Source organism: Phyllobates terribilis, unplaced genomic scaffold (genome assembly GCF_046119375.1).
Source record: "Phyllobates terribilis strain yellow unplaced genomic scaffold, ASM4611937v1 Scaffold_10__3_contigs__length_209671492, whole genome shotgun sequence".
Classification (NCBI taxonomy): Eukaryota; Metazoa; Chordata; class Amphibia; order Anura; family Dendrobatidae; genus Phyllobates; species Phyllobates terribilis.
In genome coordinates this window covers 145,050,249-145,076,621 of record NW_027362770.1, presented here as the reverse complement: position 1 = coordinate 145,076,621, position 26,373 = coordinate 145,050,249, and the positions used below count along the sequence as shown (strand labels likewise).

The following is a 26,373-nucleotide window of genomic DNA, read 5'->3' as shown; positions in this document are numbered from 1 at the left end:
TCAATCATTGTGACATCATCATATCAATGTGAACAATTTGAGTGATGTCATCAAGATATTAATACAGAGATCCATGTCATTGATATATCAATAGAACCGATCCTTATGGGTTCATCAGTATCTCAATTCAGCCAATCATTATGAAGTCACCAAGGCATCATTATAACTAATTCTTATGATGTCATCAAGACATCAGTGCAGCCAATTCTTGTGATGTCATCAAAACATGAGTGTAGCCAATTTTTGTGATGTCATGAGGACATCAGTGTAGTCAGTTCTTGTGATGTCATCAAGACATGAGTCTAGCCAGTTCTTGTGATGTCATCAAGACATCAGTGTAGCCAATTCTTGTGATGTCATGAAGACATCAGTGTAGCCAGTTCTTGTGATGTCATGAAGACATCAGTGTAGCCAATTCTTGTGATGTCATGAAGACATCAGTGTAGCCAGTTCTTGTGATGTCATGAAGACTTCAGAGCACTCAATTCTTGTGATGTCATCAAGACATCAGCGCAGCCAATTCTTGTGATGTCATCAAGACATCAGTGTAGCCAATTCTTGTGATGTCATCAAGACATCAGTGCAGCCGATTCTTGTGTTGTCGTCAAGACATCAGCGCAGCCAATTCTTGTGATGTCATCAAGACCTCAGTGTAGCCAATTCTTGTGATGTCATCAGGACATGAGTCTAGCCAATTCTTGTGATGTCATCAGGACATGAGCGCAGCCAATTCTTATGATGTCATCACCTCGACGATGGAGCCTAACATCTTAATGTTAAAATGCATTCACTTAAAGGAGGCCATAAAGCAATTCTTTTGCCAATAAACAGCTGGTGCCATTACAGATATTCCTCGCCATAAAACCCGAGAACCTCAGTATCTTTACAGCGGTTAAATATTGCAACAGCTGTGCAACCGGATGGCGCTTTATTTAAAGGACGACATTTATATATATTGGGTTTTTTTTTTTCGTTCGCCCATAGGCATTGTAAGCCACTTATTACTGGATAGATTGCACGTCCGCCCTTTTTTTTTTTAATGCCTCCCCCATAAAACGTATGTGTGTGTCCATTGTCAGTGTGAATTCTGTGTACTTTCAGTGTGTGTACTGTGTGTTCATCTATCTGTGATTCATTCCGAGAGCTGTTTTAGCCTTCATAAAATATTCATGGTGGTTGTGCATGCTGCTATAATTGCCATCTCAAGCCCTGAATTATTTATGGCTTGCAGTGTACTGTGAGTCTCATTTACTGATAGGGAAGATAACACCAAGCAAGAGGATTGTGAGCCCGATAATGCCTCTTACTTTGCATTAAGTAGTGGAATTATATTACTGGAGGTAGTCAGCGGCGGCCCCTTGATTCCCCTCCTCTCTTTATCATTTTTTTCTTTTTTGTACTTATAATATGCTAATTGTCGAGATGCTGTTAAGCGGTGTAACTCCTGTCGGGTTTTACCGGAATCAAGATGTGGCTGAAATAATTTAGTTGTTGATTCAGGAATTATTGTTCTCTGAAGGGAGAAAATAATAATAATAAAAAAATAGAGGCAAAAAACAGAATTAATCCGGAATACGGTTTACACTACATCAGTCGGTACGGAGATTCTTCTTTGGAATAAGCAAAGCATGGTGGAGGATTTCGTGTCTTGGAGGCAGAGAACGGAGATTCTTATTTGGAATAAGCAAAGCATGGTGGAGGATTTTGTGTCTTGGAGGTGGAGAATGGATATTCTTATTTGGAATAAGCAAAGCATGGTGGAAGGTTTCCTGTCTTGGAGGCGGAGAATGCTTTTGCACCTTTTGGGTGTTTTTTAATTTGAAACTCTTGGATCCCCGATTCAAAATCTGTAACATGGCGTAAATTTACCATTTTTTCATTTGTAATACTCATACCTTCTCATATGGCATAAGGGTATTTCATAGGATAGGCCATTACTGTCTGGTAGATCTTGGGTAGGTTGCTCTGTCTTACGCTGGTGAGAATGGAAAGGCGACCGTTCATTCACGGCTTTTTTCATTCATTCTAAAAGTTGCTGATAATTCCAAAAATGTAGAGGTGGAGTTGGGCAAATAAATTCGCAACACACTGGTCCAGTGGCCAAGTCAATATCCCGTGGCTTGGGAATCACATCCTACCTTCCGGTATGTGCCGCTCTCCTTTAGGTTAGTTGGCATGGGGCAATGTTGGGTGATGATGACGTCACACCAGGCCGGCTAATCGAAAGTGCAGCAGGTAGGAGTCGTCCAGTGACTATGGAGTCTGGATGTGGCCGCTGGACCAGGGTTTCGGTAAATCAATTCTCATATCTCTACATGGGAGGGGGGAGGGGTACCACTTACATGGCTGTCTCTAGTCACTTTTATGTGGGTTACAAAAATTGCCAAGGAGCCCTCTTGCACACCAATTTCCCCCCATAGAATTGAGAAAGACAACCTGATAGGCATTACTCCATACAAATAGTAAGATATCTTTTGACATACGTTACTATTTGGCAGAGGTGTAGTCTTAATGGGCTATTCAATAGGATAAGTCATAAGTAAGTGACGGAATTTGAGAAAAGAGCCGTCACTGAGAATGGAGAGGTGAATGCGCTTGCGCAGCTCTCTCCATTGACTTGAATTGGACTTCTAAAAGTTTCTGGGAACACCGATAATGTAGAGGTGATTGTGTTTGCACAGTTGTGTCCAATTACTTATACGGAGGTTCCAAAAATTGACAAGCAGCACGCTCGATCGCCAGTTTTCCCCCATAAAAATAAATCAAGAAAGATGCGCATGCACAAGCGAATCGAGAAAGACATTCATGGGTGACCATCACATCAGTTAGTAAGATACCGTTTGTCAAACCTAAAAATGTGGCAGAGGAGCATCCTTAAAAGGGTACTCCATAATATCTGCCATGAATGTATGATAGAACTCGAGAAAGGAGCCACGTACTGCGCTGTTGGGAACAAAGAGCTGACCGCGCATGCGCAGCTCTCTCCATTCGCTTGTATGGGAGTTCTAAAAGTTTCTGAGAACCTCGATAATGATGAGGTGATCCCTCTTGCGCCACTGTGTCCAATAATTTATATGAGGGTTCCAAAAATTGGAAAGCAACCAGTTTTCCTCCGTAAAAGTAGATTGAGAAAGATGCGCATGCGCAAATGAATTGAGAAAGACAGTCATGTGTGACCATCCCGCCAGATACATAGTAAGATACCATTTGTCATACTCATACCCAAATATGTGGCAGAGGGGCACCCTTAAAAGGATATTCCATAATATTTACCATAAATGTAGGATAGAATTCAATAAAGGGGCCGTGTACTGCGCTGCTGGGAATGGTGAGCTGACTGCGCATGCCTCTCCATTCACTTGTATGGAAGTTCTAAACGTTACTGACAATGTAGAGTTGGTCGCGCTCGACCAGCTGTCTCCAATCATATGTATGCGATTTTCAAAAATTGGCAAGCAGCACTCTCCCTCACCAGTTTTTCCACGCAGAAGTGAATAAAGAAAGATGCGCATGCGCGATCATTGCTAATTATTAGTGAAATAAAAATCTAAGATATCAATAAGAAAGTGTATGGTTTGATGAATTTATACAGCTGAGGTGTAACATGAAGTTCCTAGACCCCAGAGAAAAATTTGTAACTGACCCCATTATCTAACGTCTTCCTATGTTTCTATGCAAAGGGACTTTTAGGCCATGTTCACACGTTCAGTATTTGGTCAAAACCATGAGTGGGTGAAAAATACAGAACTGGTGACGTGTTTCTATTATACTTTTCCTCTGATTGTTCCGCTCCTGATTTTGGCTTATAAATACTGATGTAAAATACTGACCAAATACTCAACGTGTGAACGTGGCCTTAAAGTCCTTTAACATAGGAACGTGTGAACGTGGCCTTAGGCAGACTCTATAACCTTTGCACCCCTATCATTATAGTATACAGTATAACCTTGGTCTGATCGGACAAATAGTTGTCCAGATTTGATCTATATGAAGTAAGCACGAAAGTAAATAGGTTATAATAGGGGGATTTATGCGGTGTGGGACACCAATGTAATTTTAGTCTCTCGATCTGTAGACTTGGAATGGCTCTTGTTGACATCCTAGTGTCTCCCCAGCGTTTTCTCTCCACCCGGCACCCTGAAGATGAGTTCCCATTAATTTATTGGCGGTATAGCAACTTATTAAAAGTGACGCGTGTGCGAGCGGGGCCAGCGCGGGTGATTAGGTTTGGGGCTGCGAGCTGTTGACAAGTGCAGGTTAATGAATGACGGGGAACGCATGCTGCCGTCTCTCCCCTCGTTACTCAGCATTAGCCGCATTAATAGCAGTAATTGGATAGATTCATCATTTCAAATGTTTTAATAAATGTTTGGACAGCACCTGATCGGCTCTGTCAGCCTCCCAGCGGCAGGAGAATGTGACATGGCTGCCAAGTAACCGTTAATACAAGAAGGAGACAGAGAGTCAGACGAAGTCTGACACTCCGAGCTGGGAATGAGACACTCTCATTGGGAAGACTGGATTATTGCTCATTTTGATTTATTGCAAACATTTATATTAGCACCAGTGGATTCAGTCCATATATTTCTCACACTGGAATTCATTATACTTGTAGCTACGGTGGAAGGGTGAGATTATTTATTTCAGAGGTGTCACATTTTTCGAGAGGTGTTATAATGTTATGTTTATCGCGTCTTTTTAAGTTTATATATATATATATATATATATATATATATATATTTATATTTTAATATATTTATGTACACATATATTTTATAAATATATATAAATTATACATGTTTATTTTTATTTTTTATATGCATATACAGTACAGACCAAAAGTTTGGACACACCTTCTCATTTAAAGATTTTTCTGTATTTTCATAACTATGAAAATTGTACATTCACACTGAAGGCATCAAAGCTATGAATTAACACATGTGGAATTATATACTTACCAAAAAAGTGTGAAACAACTGAAAATATGTCTTATATTCTAGGTTCTTCAAAGTAGCCACCTTTTGCTTTGATGACTGCTTTGCACACTCTTGGCATTCTCTTGATGAGCTTCAAGAGGTAGTCACCGGAAATGGTTTTCACTTCACAGGTGTGCCCTGTCAGGTTTAATAAGTGGGATTTCTTGCCTTATAAATGGGGTTGGGACCATCAGTTGTGTTGTGCAGAAGTCAGGTGGATACACAGCTGATAGTCCTACTGAATAGACTGTTAGAATTTGTATTATAGCAAGAAAAAAGCAGCTAAGTAAAGAAAAACGAGTGGCCATCATTACTTTAAGAAATTAAGGTCAGTCAGTCCGAAATATTGGTCAAACTTTGAAAGTGTCCCCAAGTGCAGTTGCAAAAACTATCAAGCGCTACAAAGAAACTGGCTCACATGAGGACCGCCCCAGGAAAGGAAGACCAAGAGTCAACTCTGCTTCTGAGGATAAATTTATCCGAGTCACCAGCCTCAGAAATCGCAGGTTAACAGCAGCTCAGATTAGAGACCAGGTCAATGCCACACAGAGTTCTAGCAGCAGACACATCTCTTCAACAACTGTTAAGAGGAGACTTTGTGCAGCAGGCCTTCATGGTAAAATAGCTGCTAGGAAACCACTGCTAAGGACAGACAACAAGCAGAAGAGACTTGTTTGGGCTAAAGAACACAAGGAATGGACATTAGACCAATGGAAATCTGTGCTTTGGTCTGATGAGTCCAAATTTGAGATCTTTGGTTTCAACCACCGTGTCTTTGTGCGACTCAGAAAAGGTGAACGGATGAACTCTACATGCCTGGTTCCCACCGTGAAGCATGGAGGAGGAGGTGTGATGGTGTGGGGGTGCTTTGCTGGTGACACTGTTGGAGATTTATTCAAAATTGTAGGCATACTGAACCAGCATGGCTACCACAGCATCTTGCAGCGGCATGCTATTCCATCCGGTTTGCGTTTAGTTGGACCATCATTTATTTTTCAACAGGACAATGACCCCAAACACACCTCCAGGTTGTGTAAGGGCTATTTGACCAAGACGGAGAGTGATGGGGTGCTATGCCAGATGACCTGGCCTCCACAGTCACCAGACCTGAACCCAATCGAGATGGTTTGGGGTGAGCTGGACCGCAGAGTGAAGGCAAAAGGGCCAACAAGTGCTAAGCATCTCTGGGAACTCCTTCAAGATTGTTGGAAGACCATTTCCGGTGACTACCTCTTGAAGCTCATCAAGAGAATGCCAAGAGTGTGCAAAGCAGTCATCAAAGCAAAAGGTGGCTACTTTGAAGAACCTAGAATATAAGACATATTTTCAGTTGTTTCACACTTTTTTGTTAAGTATATAATTCCACATGTGTTAATTCATAGTTTTGATGCCTTCAGTGTGAATGTACAATTTTCAAAGTCATGAAAATACAGAAAAATCTTTAAATGAGAAGGTGTGTCCAAACTTTTGGTCTGTAGTGTATATATATTTTTTATATGTGTATATTTATTTATATTTTTTATATGTATATATATATTTTTTATTTATATATGTACAAATATATATATTTACATATATATATATATATATATATATATATATATATATATATATATATATATGTACACGTATACAGGCTATTAACATTTTCAGCAGTTCCATGGAAGTCAGAAGGTTCTATTACCGTGAATTAATATCTGCATTTACAGAATAGTCTATTCGATTGTAAGCCTGTATCACAGCGCTGAAATCTTCATTCATTAGTTTAAATCTGTTCTTAAAAAAAAATAAAGAAAAAGCATTAATTACTAAAGAGAGGGTCCCAAATTAGGACCTTTTACTATTACCCAGTGGCAAAAAAGAGCATCTCTCGCATTGGAGGACCTGATAATTGTAATTCTTCATTTCTCCTGAGGGGGAGCTCCAGGGAAATCAAACACTTTTTATCAGAGTTCTATGCCGGATCAACAACTGGTGACGTATTTTTATCTGTAAAAAGCTGGACTGAGAAGTTCAGGAGGAGAATTTGTAATAGTTATGTATCAGTAAAAAAAAAAAATAATGAGCTCAACACATTTGTTGAAATAAGGATAAAAAGTGGACAACCCCTTTAAAAAGGGAAAGTTGGCCCCAAACTCTGTAAAGTACCTAAAATGACAAACTCAGCATGTACTCACCTTCCCTCGGTCCAGCGCCAGCTTCCCACCGCTGCTCTGGTCTCAATGTCTTGGCAGCAGTGGTGATGTCACCGCTGCAGACAACTGACGCGCCCAGGGGATGGGGACGACTCGGCGCCCGGGCCTTGTTGTTGGTTTTGGGGATGCCGCGGTGGCCGGCTCCCGGGCCCGTACCCTGGGGTCACTCTTAAAAAGGAAGGAAAGGGGGAAAGGTGTATGGGAAAGGTGAAATTGTTTGTGACGCCACCCGTGGTGTCTGGTGAGGATCACCAGCGCTGCGACAGTCCTCTGAAGCCGGTGTTCAGGCAGCTTAGTTGGTGCGGCTCCCCACAGGTGGAGCCTCAGGGCAGCGTAGGAGAAGGGATGCAGGACAGAGGGGACCCAGCCGGGTCAGAGGAAGGGTAGAAGAATAGGCATGCACACCAGAGTTCACTTCAGTACCTTTACTGGTGGTGTTTCAGGCACGATCCAGGGCACTGTAGGGTGAAGGGTGCATATCAGGACTCTCCCCAGTGAGCGGGTGTGGGGCCTCCTGTTTCTTGCCTTTTCCTGATAAGTTTATGAACTGCCTGGAGCTAGGCCTAACTTGGTCTCTGTCTTGCACCTGCTGACCTGGTGGTAGGGCCTTCTGTTGGAGATCACACTCCCTGGTCTCTTGGGCCTCCGTGACTCCTGACCCTGGTATAACAGTCAGATTTTGGTATTCCTGGGACATATAGTTCCCCAGGGGTTCTGGTTGTTTCTGCTGGTCGTAGAGATCCCTGCAGACACGGACCCGGTGTCCGGTATATGGTCTTGGGGTGAGCTGGCTAAGCTTCTCTGCCCCCTATGTAGCTCGCTTACTACACTCGCCTTCTGCCACTCACTAGGCTTCACACTTCCAGTAGGCCTCGCTACTCTTCACCACTCTTACGGTGTCGGCACGCCTTAGGCTCACTAACTGAGCTCACTGAGTCTGTACTGACCTGTCAACCTCTCTGGCTGGAGCAGACTGTAGACTGCATACTCCAGGCTGTAGATTCCAGACTAGACTGAACTGCCTAGCTCCACCTTCCCTTTTTACATCCCTATCCGGGCTCCCCCTGCTGGTCTGAGGTGGAAGGTGGAGGTGTGTGAATGCTATGAGGGCCTCTTGTGGAGGAATCCGTCCATGCACCCCTCTGGGATCTGTGGCACCAATGCGCAGCAGGGCGCCACACAACCACTGAGCTCAGTGGCTTGTGCACTGAGCGCAGCATCACAGCAGCACAGCAGGTATTAGCTAGAGCGGGAACGTCACCTCTGCAGCCAAGCCACCAGGACCAAAGCAGTGGCGGGGAACCGGTGCTGGACCCAGGGAGGGTGAGTATATGCTAAGTTTGTTTTTTTAGGTATTTTACGGCATTTGGGGACCCACTTTCCTGAAAGTGGACAACCCCTTTGACCTCACTTGAAATTAAACGGTATATATTCCTTGTTATATCAGTTTACTATCCCAACATACGAAGGTACGTAATGAGTTCCATTAAGGGGATTGCCCGTTTTTCAAAAAACACGTCCAGCGCCACACCAGTCCTCAGGATGTATCTGACATTGCAGCTCAACTTCATTCACTTTAATGGAGCTGAGCTGCAATACCAGACACAACCTATAGCCAGGTGTGGCGCTGTTTCTGAAAAGATTTTTTTGCTTTTTATAAATCACTAGAAATTTATCAACCAGTCAGTGACTAATAATAATTATACCCCTAGAAGCCTTTTGCCATTTTAAGCCGATACTAGTTGGCACTGATGTGAATGGATTTAACGATCCCTTAGAGTTATTGCTCTGCCAAGACACATAATCTAATATTAATATGTGATTGTAAGTGGTCTGTCTGGAAAATACAGCCAGTAATTTTTTGGGGGAGTGATAATAATTGGTGATAACTCAACCGTTGAGTTGATTTGTTCTACTAAATAATAGAGGATAAAACAGTAGCCAGACCCACAAGCCCAACAATTTATAGGGATATGAATAATTTAACGGTGAGATTACATGTGAAAGTGTTTCTAGACTCTGAATCACACACTCCCAAGCCAACCCCCTCCCCCCAGGCCGCCATCTTCTCTACCTCCCGCCGGCCTCTCTAGGCGAACAGTTGTGCTTTGGTCTTAGACAAATATAAGGAGCCCTGAATCCATGTAGACAATAGCCGGGACGGCACTAGAAGCTGCACTCTGATCTCTGATGTAATTTCTTCAATTTTGGATTAAAGAGGTTAAAATACGACATAAATATAAGTGTAGGTTAATATATCTATCTATTATCTATCTATCTATCATCTATGTATCATCTATCTATTATCTATCTATCTATCTATCATCTATGTATCATCTATCTATTATCTATCATCTATCTATTATCTATCATCTATAATCTATCTATAATCTATTATCTATCATCTATCTATTATCTATCTATTATCTATCATCAATCTATTATCTATCTATCATCTATTATCTATAATCTATCTATTATCTATCTATTATCTATCATCTATCTATTATCTATCTATCTATTATCTATAGTATCTATCTATCTATCTATCTATAATCTATCATCTATCATCTATCTATTATCTATCTATTATCTATCTATTATCTATCATCTATCTATTATCTATCTATTATCTATCATCTATCTATTATCTATCATCTATCTATCTAGCATCTATCTATTATCTATCATCTATCTATCATCTATCTATCATCTATCTATTATCTATCATTTATCTATCATCTATCTATCTATCATCTATCTATTATCTATCATCTATCTATTATCTATCTATTATCTATCTATCATCTATCTATCTATCATCTATCTATTATCTATCTATTATCTATCTATCATCTATCTATCTATCATCTATCTATCATCTATTATCTATCATTTGTCTATCATCTATCTATCTATCATCTATCTATTATCTATCATCTATCTATTATCTATCTATTATCTATCTATTATCTATCTATCTATCTATTATCTATTATCTATTATCGATCTATCTATCATCTATCTATTTATCATCTATCTATTATTTATCTACCATCTATCTACTATCTATCATCTGCCTATCATCTATCTATCATCTATCTATTATCTATCGATTATCTATCTATCTATCATCTATCTATCTATCATCTATCTCATATCTATCTATTATCTATCTATTATTTATCTATTATCTATCTCTTATCTATCTCTTATCTATCATCTATCTATTATCTATCATCTATTATCTATCTATTATCTATCTATTATCTATCTCTTATCTATCATCTATCATCTATCTATCTATTATCTATCTATCTATCTATTATCTATCTATCATCTATCTATTATCTATCTATTGTCTATTATCTATCTATTATCTATCTATTATCTATCTATTATCTATCTATCATCTATCATCTATTATCTATCTAATATATATCTAATATCTATCTATTATCTATCAATCATGCATCTATTATCTATCTAATATCTATCTATCTATTATCTATCTATCATCTATCTATTATCTATCTATCATCTATCTATCTATTATCTATCATGTATCTATTATCTATCTATTATCTATCTATTATCTATCATGTATCTATTATCTATCTATTATCTATCTATTATCTATCTATCATGTATCTATTATCTATCTAATATCTATGTATATAGAGAATTAAATTTAAAAAAAAAGTAATACCTGATAAGGTGATAACACAGAGAATATCTACTAAATTAGTTTAAACCCCTTTGTATGTAATGTATTAAAGGGAATCTGTCAGCAGTGTTTTGCTATTTAATCTGATAGCAGCATAATATGAGACAAGGGAGCCTGATTCCAGAGATGTGTCACTTATCAGGCTGTGTGTTGTTGCCTGACTAGGTGTCAGTGCTCAGCAGTCCAGTTAATCTGTGTAACCCCGCCCCTAACACTGATTGGCTGCTTGCTAACAATGTACACAGGAAGTTGCCAATCAGGAGTGTGGGCGGGGTTACACACAGCCCAAAAGTCTTAGCTTTGCTACATCTTCATCAGACAAGCAGCCCAGTAAGTGACACATCGCTGGAATCAGGATGTCTTGCCCTATATTATGCTGCTCTCAGATTATATAGCAAAAACTGCTAACAGATTCCCTTTAAAGGGACAGTAGACCTAAAGTCACTCTTTCAATCTGCAATGCAGTTGAATGCGCTCTATTGTTCTGAGTAATCAGCCATGTCAGGATTACTGACAATCCAGAATAATCCCTATAACCACGCTCATTGTGATCAGAAACATTTCCATGATATCAGTGTTTTTCTTGCCAGTCCTGGGTATCGGATACACGAATGGCTACGCTAATCCTATATTATTGTGAAGAAGTCTTGCAAGGATCTGTAGTCGGAGCGAAACGCTACCCGGGTCTCGTATCTCGTGTTGCGAAAAACAGTTAAAGGCAGACAAAGCAATTAGGCAGAAGCGCATGATTGAATATTACAGCTTTCAGCAAGTAAATGAAGATAAGTTCTGTTAATTATGTGGCTTCTTCCCTGTGCTAATGTGATAATAAAGTAGTGGGCCTGTCACATCTCTCGCAAGGCAGTGACCCCTCAAGAGCAGAGACGCAAATACACATTGGATCTGAAGCATTGAGGGGAGACAACATAGCATCCATAAACACGGAGAGCTGCGTCAGTCCGGTCTTAACGCCTTTATATAAACCATGGTGGATTATTATAAGCAACACATTATTAAAGGGTCACATAACGTTTCACAAGGACTTACATTTAGCTATTTGTTAGGGCTTGAGCAGCCGTCTGATTTTTGCACGTACGTGAAAAACAGACCGATTGTCCTGATCATTCTCTGATCGGAGTTTGATTAAAGTTCGGACATGGTAAAATAAAAATAAAAAAAATTCCTTCTTCTCCATTCTGAGAGTTCGTGAAAATCAGACTGCACTCGGATGTCATCTGAGTGCGATCCGATTTTTACACAGAACCATTGACTTTCATAACTAATTTTGATCCGACCCATTTTGATCAAAATCAAACATGTTTCCGTGAATTTCCAAGAACCACTTGGTCCGAGAAAAAAGTCGAACATGTCTCTGCGCAAAATCAAACACGTGAATGGCTCCATAGACTATCACAGGTACAAGTGCTATCCGTGAAAAAAATGGATAGCACTCATACTCAAAAATCGGATGTCTGGCTGAACCCCCTAAGAATTATTAGATGGCATTTTACTATTATTAGAGTTATTATTATTATTATATTGTCAACAAATACTACAGCACTGTGAACATTCCCTTTAACTACTTGCTCATTTACATAGGACGATTGTTGATTACTTACTGGCCCATGTGCATTGACCGGACAAAAACTGTATGCGGACATGAGTAATATTCCTATATGCTACAAACTTGTAGGGTCAAGTTACCTAGAAAGGACTAAAACCAGTAAAGTAAAAAAAAAAATTAAGAAAAATCGATATAAAAAAATGTTTAAATCCATCCTCCCTTCTCAGTTCAGAAATAAAAAAGTAACACATTTGATATAAATGTATTTAAACCGTAGGCTAAATTGAATATGTCAGCAGGTTTTCATTATGTAATATGAGAGCAGCATGATGTAGGGGCAGAGACCCTGATTCCAGCGATGTATCACTTACTGGGCTGCTTGGTGCAGTTTTGATAGAATTCCTGTTTTCTCTGCTGTGGTCAGAATGCTGAGCTGTGTATGTGTATAACCCCACCCACATCTCTGATTGGCAGCTTCCTGTGTACACTGTCAGCAAGCTGCCAATCATTGGTGGGGGTGTGGTTACACACATTAGCTGGACTAGCTGGCACAAGACACCTAGTCTGGCAGTGATAATCTCCTGCTGATAAAACACTGACTGTATTGAATCTACAGCAAGCTGCTGAGCAAGTGACACATCCCTGGAATCAGGCTCTCTGCCCCTACATTATGCTGCTTTCAGATTAATTAGCAAAAACCTGCTGACTAATTCCTTTAAAAAAAAAAAGAAAAATGGCAGGATTGAAATTTTCAGTTGCCACACGTCCTCCAAAAATGTAATAAAAGGTAATATGTAATCCAAAGGGGTATGAATAAAAAGATCAGCTTGGCACTAGGCAAAAAAAAGCTCCATCAACGAAAAAAAAAAGGATAGGAAAAAAAGGGCAAAAACGGAAAATCGCCGGGTCATGAAGGGGTTAATATGTAAATATAACGGACATAATATAGAATCCAATAGAGGAAAGAAAAAAAAAATTGTTATCTGTTAAGGAATATAATTCTATAATTCTGCAATGCTTCTATATGGCGGCTGGAGACTTCTCGATGTGATGGAGACATTCTGCTGACAGCGAAGTGAAGGCTACAGGAGGGGGACGAGGGCGCAGCTTTCTGCCAGCAATCCTCACCTCACCCTGTGGATAAATTGAGTATCTGGTGTCAGCGCACTTTATGTGTTGGGCTGTGAATGAGAGCGCGCTGACAGCTATGCCGCCGTGCCGCAGAGGACCGTATCCTCCATGCTTACTGGTTTCTTTGGCGAGGAGGATGCCAACCTTACTCGTGTTCCTCAGCTCTTGGCAGCGATGGCTACTTGTCTTGTCACTACGCTATAATTGTCGCCCGTCCTGTAAGACACCTGCCGCAGTAATCTGCTAAAATCCACTTTATGTCGACAGGTTATTGGTCAATCAAATGTTTAATAATATTTATAGATTTATTCTTTATTTTATGTCTTTATTAATATAAAATGCATTCAGGTCCATCCCTGGTTGTTACAAGTGTAACAAGCTACTTACAAATGTTATATACTAGTGTGTCAAGCAATTTTGGGATATACAGTGGGTACGGAAAGTATTCAGACCCCTTTACATTTTTCACTCTTTGTTTCATTGCAGCCATTTGGTAAATTCTAAAAGGTTCATTTTTTTCTCATTAAAGTACACTCTGCACCCCATCTTGACTGAAAAAAAACAGAAATGTAGAAATTTTTGCAAATTTATTAAAAAAGTAAAACTGAAATATCACATGGTCATAAGTATTCAGACCCTTTGCTCAGTATTGAGTAGAAGCCCCCTTTTGAGCTAGTACAGTCATGAGTCTTCTTGGGAATGATGCAACAAGTTTTTCACACCTGGATTTGGGGATCCTCTGCCATTCTTCCTTGCAGATCCTCTCCAGTTCCGTCAGGTTGGATGGTGAACGTTGGTGGACAGCCATTTTCAGGTCTCTCCAGAGATGCTCAATTGGGTTTAGGTCAGGGCTCTGGCTGGACCAGTCAAAAATGGGGAGTTGTTCTGAAGCCATTCCTTTGTTATTTTAGCTGTGTGCTTAGGGTCATTACCTTGTTGGAAGGTGAACCTTTCGGCCAAGTCTGAGGTCCAGAGCACTCTGGAAGAGGTTTTCATCCAGGATATACTTGGCCACATTCATGTTTCCTCCAATTGCAACTAGTCGTCCTGTCCCTGCAGCTGAAAAACACCCCCATAGCATGATGCTGCCACCACCATGTTTCACTGTTGGGATTGTATTGGGCAGGTGATGAGCAGTGCCTGGTTTTCTCCACACATACCGCTTAGAATTATCACCAAAAAGTTCTATCTTCGTCTCATCAGACCAGAGAATCTTATTTCTCATAGTCTGGGAGTCCTTCATGAGTTTTTGAACAAACTCTATGCGGGCTTTCATATGTCTTGCACTGAGGAGAGGCTTCCGTCGGGCCACTCTGCCATAAAGGCCCGACTGGTGGAGGGCTGCAGTTATAGTTGACTTTGTGGAACTTTCTCTCATCTCCCTACTGCATCTCTGGAGCTCAGCCACAGTGATCTTGGGGTTCTTCTTTACCTCTCTCACCAAGGCTCTTCTCCCACGATTGCTCAGTTTGGCTGGATGGCCAGGTCTAGGAAGACTTCTGGTGGTTCCAAACTTATTCCATTTAAGGATTATGGAGGCCACTGTGCTCTTAGGGACCTTGAGCCATGCAGAAATTCTTTTGTAACCTTGGCCAGATCTGTGTCTTGCCACAATTCTGTCTCTGAGCTCCTTGGGCAGTTCCTTTGAGCTCATGATTCTCATATGGTCTGATATTCACTGTGAGCTATGAGGTCTTATATAGACAGGTTTGTGCCTTTCCAAATCAAGTCCTATCAGTTTAATTAAACACAGCTGGACTCCAATGAAGGAGTAGAACCATCTCAAGGAGGATCACAAGGAAATAGACATCATGTGACAAATATGAGTGTCTGAGCAAAGGGTCTGAATACTTATGACCATGTGATATTTCACTTTTTATTTTTTAGTAAATTTGCTAAAATTTCTACATTTCTGTTTTTTTTTCGGTCAAGATGCGGTGCAGAGTGTACTTTAATGAGAAAAAAATGAACTTTTTAGAATTTATCAAATGTCTGCTATGAAACAAAGAGTGAAAAATTTAAAGGGGTCTGAATACTTTCCGTACCCACTGTATGAAGAAATCTGTCGTGTGAACCTACCCTAAGATGTATATTATTCATTCAAATCCCCGGTGAGTCCAGTGGGCGGTCCTACTAGTAATTGACAGCAATCTGCATGCACAGTCATATAGTGAAGACTGTCAATCACTGATTAGACCGCCCACTGGACTCATATGATACAAATACCCGGGATTGTAATCAATAAAATGTAAGTTTTACTGAAACTTTTCCCACAAAATGTATATTAATCTGATCAGCTCCTCCTGCTCTATATCATCCTGCCCGCAGATCAAATACTAGGTTTCCTTTAAATATGATCATCTGATATAAAAATAAAGGGAACACTGAAATAACACATCCTAGATCTGAATGAATGAAATATTCTCATTGAATACTTTGTTCTGTACAAAGTTGAATGTGCTGACAACAAAATCACACAAAAATCATCAATGGAAATCAAATGTATTAACCAATGGAGGCCTGGATTTGGAGTCACCCCCAAAATTAAAGTGGAAAAACACCTTCTAGGGAGGCGCTAGAGGCAGACACACACATTCTAGGGAGGAGCTAGAGGCAGACACATACATTCTAGGGAGGCGCTAGAGGCAGACACAGACATTCTAGGGAGGAGCTAGAGGCAGACACAGACATTCTAGGGAGGAGCTAGAGGCAGACGCAGACATTCTAGGGAGGAGCTAGAGGCAGACGCAGACATTCTAGGGAGGAGCTAGAGGCAGACACAGACATTCTAGGGAGGAGCTAGAGGCAGACGCAGACATTCTAGGGAGGAGCTAGAGGCAGACGCAGACATTCTAGGGAGGAGCTATAGGCAGATACAGACATTCTAGGGAGGAGCTAGAGGCAGATACAGACATTCTAGGGAGGAGCTAGAGAAAGACACAGACATTCTAGGGAGGAGCTAGAGGCCGACACAGACATTCTAGGGAGGAGCTGGAGGCAGACAGACATTTTAGGGAGGAGCTAGAGGCAGACACAGACATTCTAGGGAGGAGCTAGAGGCAGATACAGACATTCTAGGGAGGAGCTAGAGAAAGACACAGACATTCTAGGGAGGAGCTAGAGGCAGACACAGACATTCTAGGGAGGAGCTAGAGGCAGACACAGACATTCTAGGGAGGAGCTAGAGGCAGACACAGACATTCTAGGGAGGAGCTATAGGCAGATACAGACATTCTAGGGAGGAGCTAGAGGCAGATACAGACATTCTAGGGAGGAGCTAGAGAAAGACACAGACATTCTAGGGAGGAGCTAGAGGCAGACACAGACATTCTAGGGAGGAGCTGGAGGCAGACAGACATTTTAGGGAGGAGCTAGAGGCAGACACAGACATTCTAGGGAGGAGCTAGAGGCAGATACAGACATTCTAGGGAGGAGCTAGAGAAAGACACAGACATTCTAGGGAGGAGCTAGAGGCAGACAGACATTCTAGGGAGGAGCTAGAGGCAGACACAGACATTCCAGGGAGGAGCTAGAGGCAGACACAGACATTCTAGGGAGGAGCTAGAGGCAACACAGACATTCTAAGGAGGAGCTAGAGGCCGACACAGACATTCTAGGGAGGAGCTGGAGGCTGACAGATATTCTAGGGAGGAGCTAGAGGCAGACACAGACATTCTAGGGAGGAAATGGAGGCAGACAGATATTCTAGGGAGGAGCTAGAGCCAGACACAGACATTCTAAGGAGGAGCTAGAATCAGACACAGACATTCTAGGGAGTAGCTAGAGGCAGACACAGACATTCTGCTGCAAGTTCTCCTGAAACGACACTTGCAGTTCTCCATAGAACTTTATGAGCACCAACTGTCATCTCCTATCTCAGTAATGGAAAATTCTGTACTCACTGAAAATAGATTGTACCTGTGAACTGAGAATTTTGAGAATGAAAGATCAGACCAGGAGGAGAAAGAAATAGATTTTTCTAACAAGCTATATTAGAAAGTTTATTGTTTACACATGTACTATTGATTTATGATTAAAAAAAAGGAAGAAATAAAACTAAAAATACTATTTAACGGGTTTATCCATTTCTCCACAGCATGGCATATCCAAATCATTTGTTGTGCACTTTCACCTTTATTATATTTTTTAACTATTCTTATGGCTTTTATAGTATAAAAATTTTCCAAAATCTTAATTTTTTTATCATTTTTTTCAGTTAGTTGTGACTTTTCAATTTTCTTCAAAGACAATCTAAATAATTCGGGATTTATGGAACCAGTACTGATCAATTAGGTGTTATTAATAGAGAGCAAAGTTGTGCATGTTAGTATGGAAGGAAGAATTATCTGGTTGTATTATGTGTAAGTTTTTTTTTAAATTATTCATGGCTAACATTCAGAAAAAAAAATTCTTATCATTCTCTTTTTTTTTCCATTTACAGATTCTTCCTAAAATTCTTTCTAAAGTGTAACCAAAATTGTCTGAAGAATGCTGGAAACCCGAGAGACATGCGCAGATTCCAGGTAAAAAGATTTTTTTTAATAATTTAATTGAAACTGTAAAAAAAATTATAGTATGCTTTTTTACCTATTTGTCATTATTTAATAACCTAAAGAGGCATTCTCATCTCCGATATCCTATCCCAATAAGTCGTAGGTGTAATAATAATAATATTAGCAAATATCTCCAATTTGAAATGTTGTATAGTTCTTCTGATTAGCTAAATCGCTTACCCCATGTGCAGGGCATTGCAGTAGCTTAGATATGCATGGTTATAATGGTTGTAACCATGAATATCTAAGCTACTGCAATGCCCTGCATATGGGGCAATCGGCATAGCTAATCAGAAGAACTATATAACATTTCTAATTGGAGATATTTGCTAATATTATTATTATTACACCTACTACATATAGGGATAGGATCTTAGAGATGGGAATAACCCTTTAATAGAAGGGATGTTGTCTTCAAATCTTTTTGTAATGAAATGTATGATGTTTTGCCGTATGGGGGTGCATAAGTGCGTTGCCAAAGTACAAGATCAGCCTTATGTTGGATAATATGGTTGTAAGGTTACACAGTGTCCAAATAAACCACACCAAACAGTACCTAAGAATAAGCACCATACCTTATGGTGCCCACATAACACCACCATACACTCGCCACTGCAACTGATACTGAAAAATAATATACCTTAGTGCTGTAGAATGTAGAAGTATGTTAGAAGAATGAGTGAAGTATGTAGAAGTGCCACACAATGGCAAAATGAAAAATACCACCACATAGTGACCAAGTAACAACTCCAAAAATAATATGTAAATTAATAACAGTGCGAACAGTGCCAGCTAAATAATGCTGATATACAACACACATTAAGATTTGTGGTGGTTACAAGCCAATGGTGCTGAGCAATCAAAAGTGACCCGTTCAGGATAGACAGCTTATATGTGCAACTTCTCAGTTCGCACACCCCTATGCCTGGCCCAACTCATGTCCAATTTTTAGGACTCTGTTCTAAACCTGATAAGTTTACTGCAATACTGCATCTGTCTTCATAGAGTGATTCCCAATTATCCAGAGTGACTTTCGCGGTCTTGTTGAGGGCTTATATTTCATAGTGGTCCCTTCATTGTGAGAGGCATCTTGTAATGGACATTTCCAGATGACCACCAGGGATCCTAAGATCCAGGTCAGTGGCAAGAATCTGATGGAACAATCCATTTAATGGTACACTGATGACTAACCCTGATATAATATTGATAGAATATGCCATAGATGTCTTCTGATATGTGAGACCCCTCAACATATCATAGAAAGAAGTGGCTTTAGTTATTGGTAAAGCACAGAGGTCCACCTGGCTTTTCTACTCTTTTCTCCTCCTACTTAAAAAGGACCTGTAATTTACCATAAATGTGTATTTTTCTTACTTGGTGTAAATGCCGCTATTCTACTGAATCTGGCGTTGTTTTTCTTGTATTCCTGCGCCTCTCAATTCCTGAGATATGGACCCTTCTTCCCTGTCTTGTAATCCAACTAGGTGTGGTCCTCAACTATTCTCTATGGTAGTGTTCTTCAGGGCTAGATCTACACTATATTATTAGGCTTACCTAGTGAGGTGGATCCTAGTGAGGTGGGTTCAGGTCCTGGTGGGCACAAGAACCCCAAGTGTTGGTGTAGCAGACAGGAAGACACATGTGGAGCGAAGACTTGGCACACTGGAGACCACAGGAGGACCGGTGCAGAGAAGATGTAGGAGGGTCCAAAGCAACGAAGGCCGTAGATATGAAAGGTCACAAGGCAGCGGCAGATCAGGAGCTGATAGAGGCGCACAGAAAACAAACAGAATACAGGTGTAGAAATATTTATACCTAGGCCTATTTAAGGCCCTCTAAGACCACACACCTGTGCCTATAGATGCGTGTCTTGGTGGGCCTTATATAGGCCTAGGTAGATGATGTCATGGAGGCAGGCTGGGCTACTTGCAAAACCTAATGTGGAGCACAGTAGAGGGCAGTGGCCATAAGGGGAAGGTGGTGGAGACGAAGCAGGTGCAAAACCCCCTAGGAAAAGGGGGTCATATCTCAAGAACCGAGAGGCACAGGAACAAAAAATAAGCGACACCAAATTCAGGAGAAAAGCGGTATTTATACCGTGTTAAAATAACACTTTTATGGGAAGTGACAGGGATGTTTAGGATCTGGTTAAAAGCAGACCAATGAAAAAGTCATATAGTAAAAATAACTAAAAACGACATGAGGTATAAAAAAAACCCCTATATATGCGTCATTCTGGATTTTATTTTCTAAGGATTTCTCCCACCTTTCTTAATGGACCTCACCATAACACATTGAAGACTTTCCCCCTACATATTCAGCCACTTAGGAAAATTCAATTAGTGCAGTTAATTAAATTGCAAACTACAACAAAAATGTAATATTTTAATTTGCTGGAGATCAAAGCAGGTGCTGGGAGTCTAAATGGGCATGACATCATCGGTAGTCCATTTAAAATCCATTCCACCTTCCTCTTACATGCGAGCGGCTCGTAATTTGGCCTCATTTCACAACCTATGCAGTTTTTTTTTAAAATGTAAAAGGTTTGGAGAGTGGAAAATAAGTGAAGGGTCCTACTGACTCCATTACCATGTGTCATTACTACAGTACGCAATTAAAGACAACCTCTATAAAGTGTAATTTGTTCTTAACTGGGAATTTATGGGGCCTAGGGTATTTCTGTAAGAATGCAATAAGAATATACCGCATTAGGGGCAATTAAAGGTTGTCCCCATCATACAGACCCGTTTTTGTTTAACTTTTAACTAATAACCTATTTCCAGAAGTTGTCCTTCCTCAATCATCTCTTCTGTGTGAAATAACTCAGCAGTAAGTGTTCGATTTCCCTGCAATGCCCCCGCAGGTGAAATAAAGTATTGCACAGTTCAAATTGAAATCAGTCACTGTAATCTATGGACATGCTACTCCTAATTCACTTAGTATGACATTTTGTAAAGCAGACAACCCCTTTATAGGGTATTCCAGTCTATACTTATCCACTACCGCGGCCAGGAGGAGTTGAGTGAATCAGTCAGCCTTTGCATTTTATTCAAAATCTATGGTATTGACGAAGATAGCCCAGTGCTGAGCTTTTCTATAATCATCACTCCCAGTGACAATGAATGGGCATGTATGACCATGACCGCCAACTCCCTTCAACTTCTCCTGGACCGGTTGTGCAGCCATCGGAGAACAGGAGACAAAAGTGGTGAGCCCAACACTGAACTAAAAAATTGTAATTTTTCCATTGGGTAGGTGATAATTTTTGCAGTTTGGAATAACTCTTCAAGCATAGCTATTGTTACTGTCTGCACACATGGAGGACTGGATTGGATGCCAAACTAGGGCAGCAAGAATTTTTTTGTCAAACTCTTCTCGGGGGTCTTAAAAATGAAAGAAGGCATCTTTATTAAAGGGTTTGTCCAGTACTTGGACAACCCCTTCTTAAATGGACAAGTCTCCCAAGTAAAATAAGAAAAGCTTATACTCCCAACTCCGGGGCTGTTCCAGTGTTGTCGGCACCGAGTCTCCTGCCATTCGTATGACATTATGTCACGTAAGATCCGCATCCAATCAGTGGTTATCAATATTCTGTCAGGGTGGACATCCAGTCTGATAAAATAGTACTGCAGCCGGTCAGATTGGATGCCGCGCTCACGTGACATAGCAATGACTTGCATGTGCCAGAAAACCCAGTGCCGACTTTTCTGGAAGAGCGCCAGTGTGGAAGGTGAGTATAAGCTTTTCTTATTTTGATGGTGGCCTTGCACCTTGGTTCTCCACTGCCCATAGCTCTCAATCCCATTTTTCCTTGTCTCAGAGTAGGAATGGAAACTGGCGTATCCAGAGGAAACAGACGAGGCGGGAAAATACAAACTCCGCACAGATGTTGTCCCTGGTCGGATGAGCCACCGTAGACTTGTATAGCTAGATCTCAATGCATAATCCATCCTATATCATGAGGTCGCTCCTGGGGGTAGTGTGAAATCCAGAATCAGCGGGTAGCTCCACTTGGGTCAACAGTCGGAACTGGTATGTTCTTTTCAGTCTTGACCTCAATACTTAGCATCATCCATGGTTGTAATCTGACCATGACGGAACCTACTTTCCAATCCTTTCCAAATCCAAAAATTTTTGACAAAATTTTTGCCTATTTTTCAGAAGACGCCACACTGTTTACTGTCATCGTAAAGGAATTTTCCTACTTATAGGTTCCTGGACCATCGGAACGAGATGTTGTGTTTATATTACCTCCAGGGCTTGAAGCCTGATGCACTGTTAATTGTTCATTACCCGATTGCACTCTCTCAGCAGAACAGAGGCGGGGGAATGAGGTCTCAGGGTAGCGCCAGTCTTATTAGTCTAAGGTTGTCAGAATGAAAAGGTGGTCTGTCTGTTTCAAGCCATGATTAATGTTATTCTATATTAGAAGCATGCTCTGGCTTTTAATCTAGATTACGATCACGGCACTGGCGCACCTGTATAATTACAAGTAAATGGCTATTGTTATTAGATCCGTGTCACCCTGCTGGCATTCTCCAGTCATGAGCCATGTCTCAGAGGATGCCGGGTCCGTGAGTGTTCTCCGCGGGCAGAGATCTGTGTAGGTGAGTGGCAGCGACATGCAGGAGGCTCCTGATCTCTGGACCCGTAACGACATTCTGTCATGAGTGCCATCTTCACAGCAGTGCCGTCTCGCGACGTGTAAACAGAGATTGCTTAATTACGTAGGTCATGTCAATTAGGGTGACCTTTGCATTTTTTTTCCCGGAATTAATCACGTTCTCCCATGCTCAGGAAGTACTCTCAGCTTCATAGGCAAGCGCCATTAAGTCAGCAGTCCCAGATAATTCCATAATAAATGATTTAGAAGGCTGCAGCCAATGCAAAGAGCGACACAAGTCTTGTCACGGTCTTCATCATTTCCATGGCGAGGAAGGAGCCTGATGTCTATCTGATCATAAGGCTAATGACCTGTTTATTACAAGGTGTTATCTAACGCAAAGTGAGATCATATCACTGCATGTCATGCTGCAGCACGCCGGTGATTTATCATTGTCTGTACAATGGCAAAATGGTCAGCATGAGTGTGCAGACAACGCAGCCACTACTGAGACTAAGCCCTGAGAGCTGTGTGTATAGGATGTAAAAAGTATTGGGGCACCTACATAATAAACCTATTTGAGCTTGTATCACATCCCATTCCAAGACCATAGTTAGTCCCTTTGGAGATATAACAGCTTCCACTCTTCTGGGAAGACTTTCTGTCAGAATTTTTGCCCCTTCACCCACAAGAGCATTTGTGATATTGGACTCTGATGTTCAAGGAGAGGCCGGGCTCACAATCTCCATTCTAGGTCATCCCAAAGGTGTTGAACAAGTTACCCAAGCGGCATGGACTTTCTACAAGATTTTGGAGATGCTTGTGGAACTTTTTATCCATTTATCCAGAAAAGAATTTTGTAAAGTCTGTCTTTGTGAGCCAGATCCTATCCTCCAACATCAATCTCCATTCTAGGTCATCCCAAAGGTGTTGGATGGGGTTTAGGTTTAGGACTCATCCGAGAGGAATGGACTTTTTGGCAAGATTTTTGCCCCTTCATCCAGAGAAGCATTTGTGAGATCAGACTATGATTTTGGAGGAGAGGACAGGACTCACAATCTCCGTTCTAGGTCATCCCAAAGGTGTTGGACAAGTTACCCAAGCGGCATGGACTTTCTACAAGGTTTTGGAGATTCTTGTGGAACTTTTTGTCCATTTATCCAGAAGAGAATTTGGGAAATCAATCTTTGTGTGCCAGATCCTATCCTCCAACATCAATCTCCATTCTAGGTCATCCCAAAGGTGTTGGATGGGGTTTAGGTTTAGGACTAGTTACCCGAGAGGAATGGACTTTTGCAAGATTTTTGCCACTTCATCCAGAAGAGCATTTGTGAGGTCAGACTCTGATGTTGGAGTATAGGATCAGGCTCACAATCTCCGCTGTAATTCATCCCAAAGGTGTGGGATGGGGATGAAGTTTAGGACTAGTCACTCAAGCAGCATGGATTTTTTACAAGATTTTGGAGGTGTCTGTTGGAATTTTTGCCCATTCATCCAGAAGAACATGTGAGGTCACACAGCAATGTTGGAGGAGAGGCCAGGCTCACAATATTCGTTCTAGGTCATCCCAAAGATATCGGATGGAGTTAAGGTTTAGGACTATTCTCCCAAGTGGCATGGCTTTTATACAAGATTTTGGAGGTGTTTGTGGTAATATTTGCACATTCATCCAGAAGAGCATTTGTGAGGTCAGACACTGATGTTGGAGGAGATGTCGGACTCACAATCTCCGTTCTAATTCATCCCAAAGGTGTTGGATGGGGTTGACATTTAGGCCTACTTTCCCGCGTGCCATAGTCCCCAGCCTCAGCATTTAGAGTAAAACATACATGGCTGAAATGATTCGGGCCAGTATGTATCAGCTGTCAGTTTCCTTATTTTGGCCTTATCTTGCAATGGACCCCACAGTAGCTTCATGAGTAACCTCGATGGTTTAGATGCCCTTTGAACTAGAAGAACCTGAAGCTCCAGAGTCCATGCAAAATTTGTAACAGGTCCCCACTCACCGTTTGCCATTTGTACCACTGGCTTCTCTATGTGGGTCATGAGAGCATTCAGGATGGGGTCCGGAGAGTATTCAGGATGGGACTATAGCTCAGTGGAATAGGGTGGGATGCCTTTACCCAGGACAAGTATTGTGCCCTCTATCCCAGGTAGTAATGCCAACAAACTCTTAAAGCTCTTGACAGCGTCAAATTCCTACGGAAAATTTTGGCTGCAAAGCTATAACAGACCTCAGTGTTACATAACTGTCAGGATCCTGCGAACATTCTGCGGGGGATTCCTAAACAGCCATGCCACTTTATCTGAAAACAACAGGCTGGCACTAGAGCAAATAATTATACACACTGACACAGCAACATGCTTCCTCTCGGTAAATATAACCATCTGTCCGCCGTGCCGCTCTGCGCTCCAGCTCTAAATTATTTTTTAATTTCCAAATACTATTCGAAGAAACAGAAAACTTACTGTTTTCACTGCCAAAACACTACGGAGAAAGAGCTCTCTCATTTTATTAGGCTTTGTTCACACAGTGCAATTTTAGATTGGTTTTTAAAGAAGGCAAGACAACTATCTTGGAGGATCTGGGTCAAAAGGATTGATTCCAGGAAGATACATATTCAATCCACCTGAAAAAGCGCAGAAAAAGCACTGCAAAAAATGGACATGATGCACAGCAGTGTAAAAACGACATTGCTGTGCACATGTTCAGTATTTTGTTACTTCTTTTAATTGCTTCAGGGTATGGAAACCCTGTAGTGATTAAAAGAAGATGCCGCTTCCAAGAGCTCTTAATGAAGATGTAATGTAAAAACGCCGGTGGCAGAGCTACCGTGAAACCGCCGGCAGAAAAATTTCAGGAAAAAAGCCACCTGGCTTTTTCCTGAAGTTACTTTGCCTGGGAAAACTCGGTGGTTGTGCCGGTGTCTAATAGACGCTATGTGCACATGCTCCATCGTTTATTGTAATGTGTATTCTTATCTGTAGCAGATAAACAAAACCATATAATCTACCACTCTTTTATAAAGTTTATATAAAACAGTAAATCATACTGTTTCTGTTATTCAGCCCCCGTACCTTGATCACCAACTCCTAACACAATTTGATGCCCTCACAGTCCCCCCCCCACGCAGTATGATGTCCCAACAAAACTGCCCACACTGTATGATGTCCCAACAAATCTGCCTATGCAGTATGATGTCCCCACACAGTCCCCCCATGCAGTATGATGTCCCCACATAGCCCCCCATGGAGTAAGATTTTCCCACAAAGCCCGCCCATTATGATAACCCACAAAGTCCCTCATGCAGTGTGATGTCCCCACAGAGCCCACCATGCAGTATGATGACCCACATAGCCCCCCACGCAGTATGATGCCCCCAAAAACCGCCCACACAGTATGATGTCCCAACAAATCTACCTATTATCCAGTATGATGTCCCCACACAGCCCCCCACGCAGTATGAGTCACCACAAAGCCCGCCACACAGTATGATAATCCAAAAAGTCCCTCACGCAGTATGATGACCCACACAACCCATCACGCAGTATTTATGTTCCCACAAAGCCCGTCCAGTATTATAACCCAAAAAGTCCCTCATGTAGTATGATGTCCCCACACAG

At 41.2% G+C, this 26,373-nt stretch overlaps 1 protein-coding gene across 4 annotated transcripts in view; it reads left to right on the top strand.

Moving 5' to 3' along the window:
- Positions 1 to 26,373, top strand: part of EBF1 (EBF transcription factor 1) — a 490,083-nt gene that overhangs the window by 334,563 nt on the left and 129,147 nt on the right. For all 4 annotated transcript variants that reach the window (XM_073649881.1, XM_073649880.1, XM_073649877.1 and 1 more), the window contains exon 7: positions 18,035 to 18,116. In XM_073649881.1, the coding sequence (XP_073505982.1) occupies positions 18,035 to 18,116 (82 nt within the window). The remainder of the gene's footprint in view (positions 1 to 18,034; positions 18,117 to 26,373) is intronic.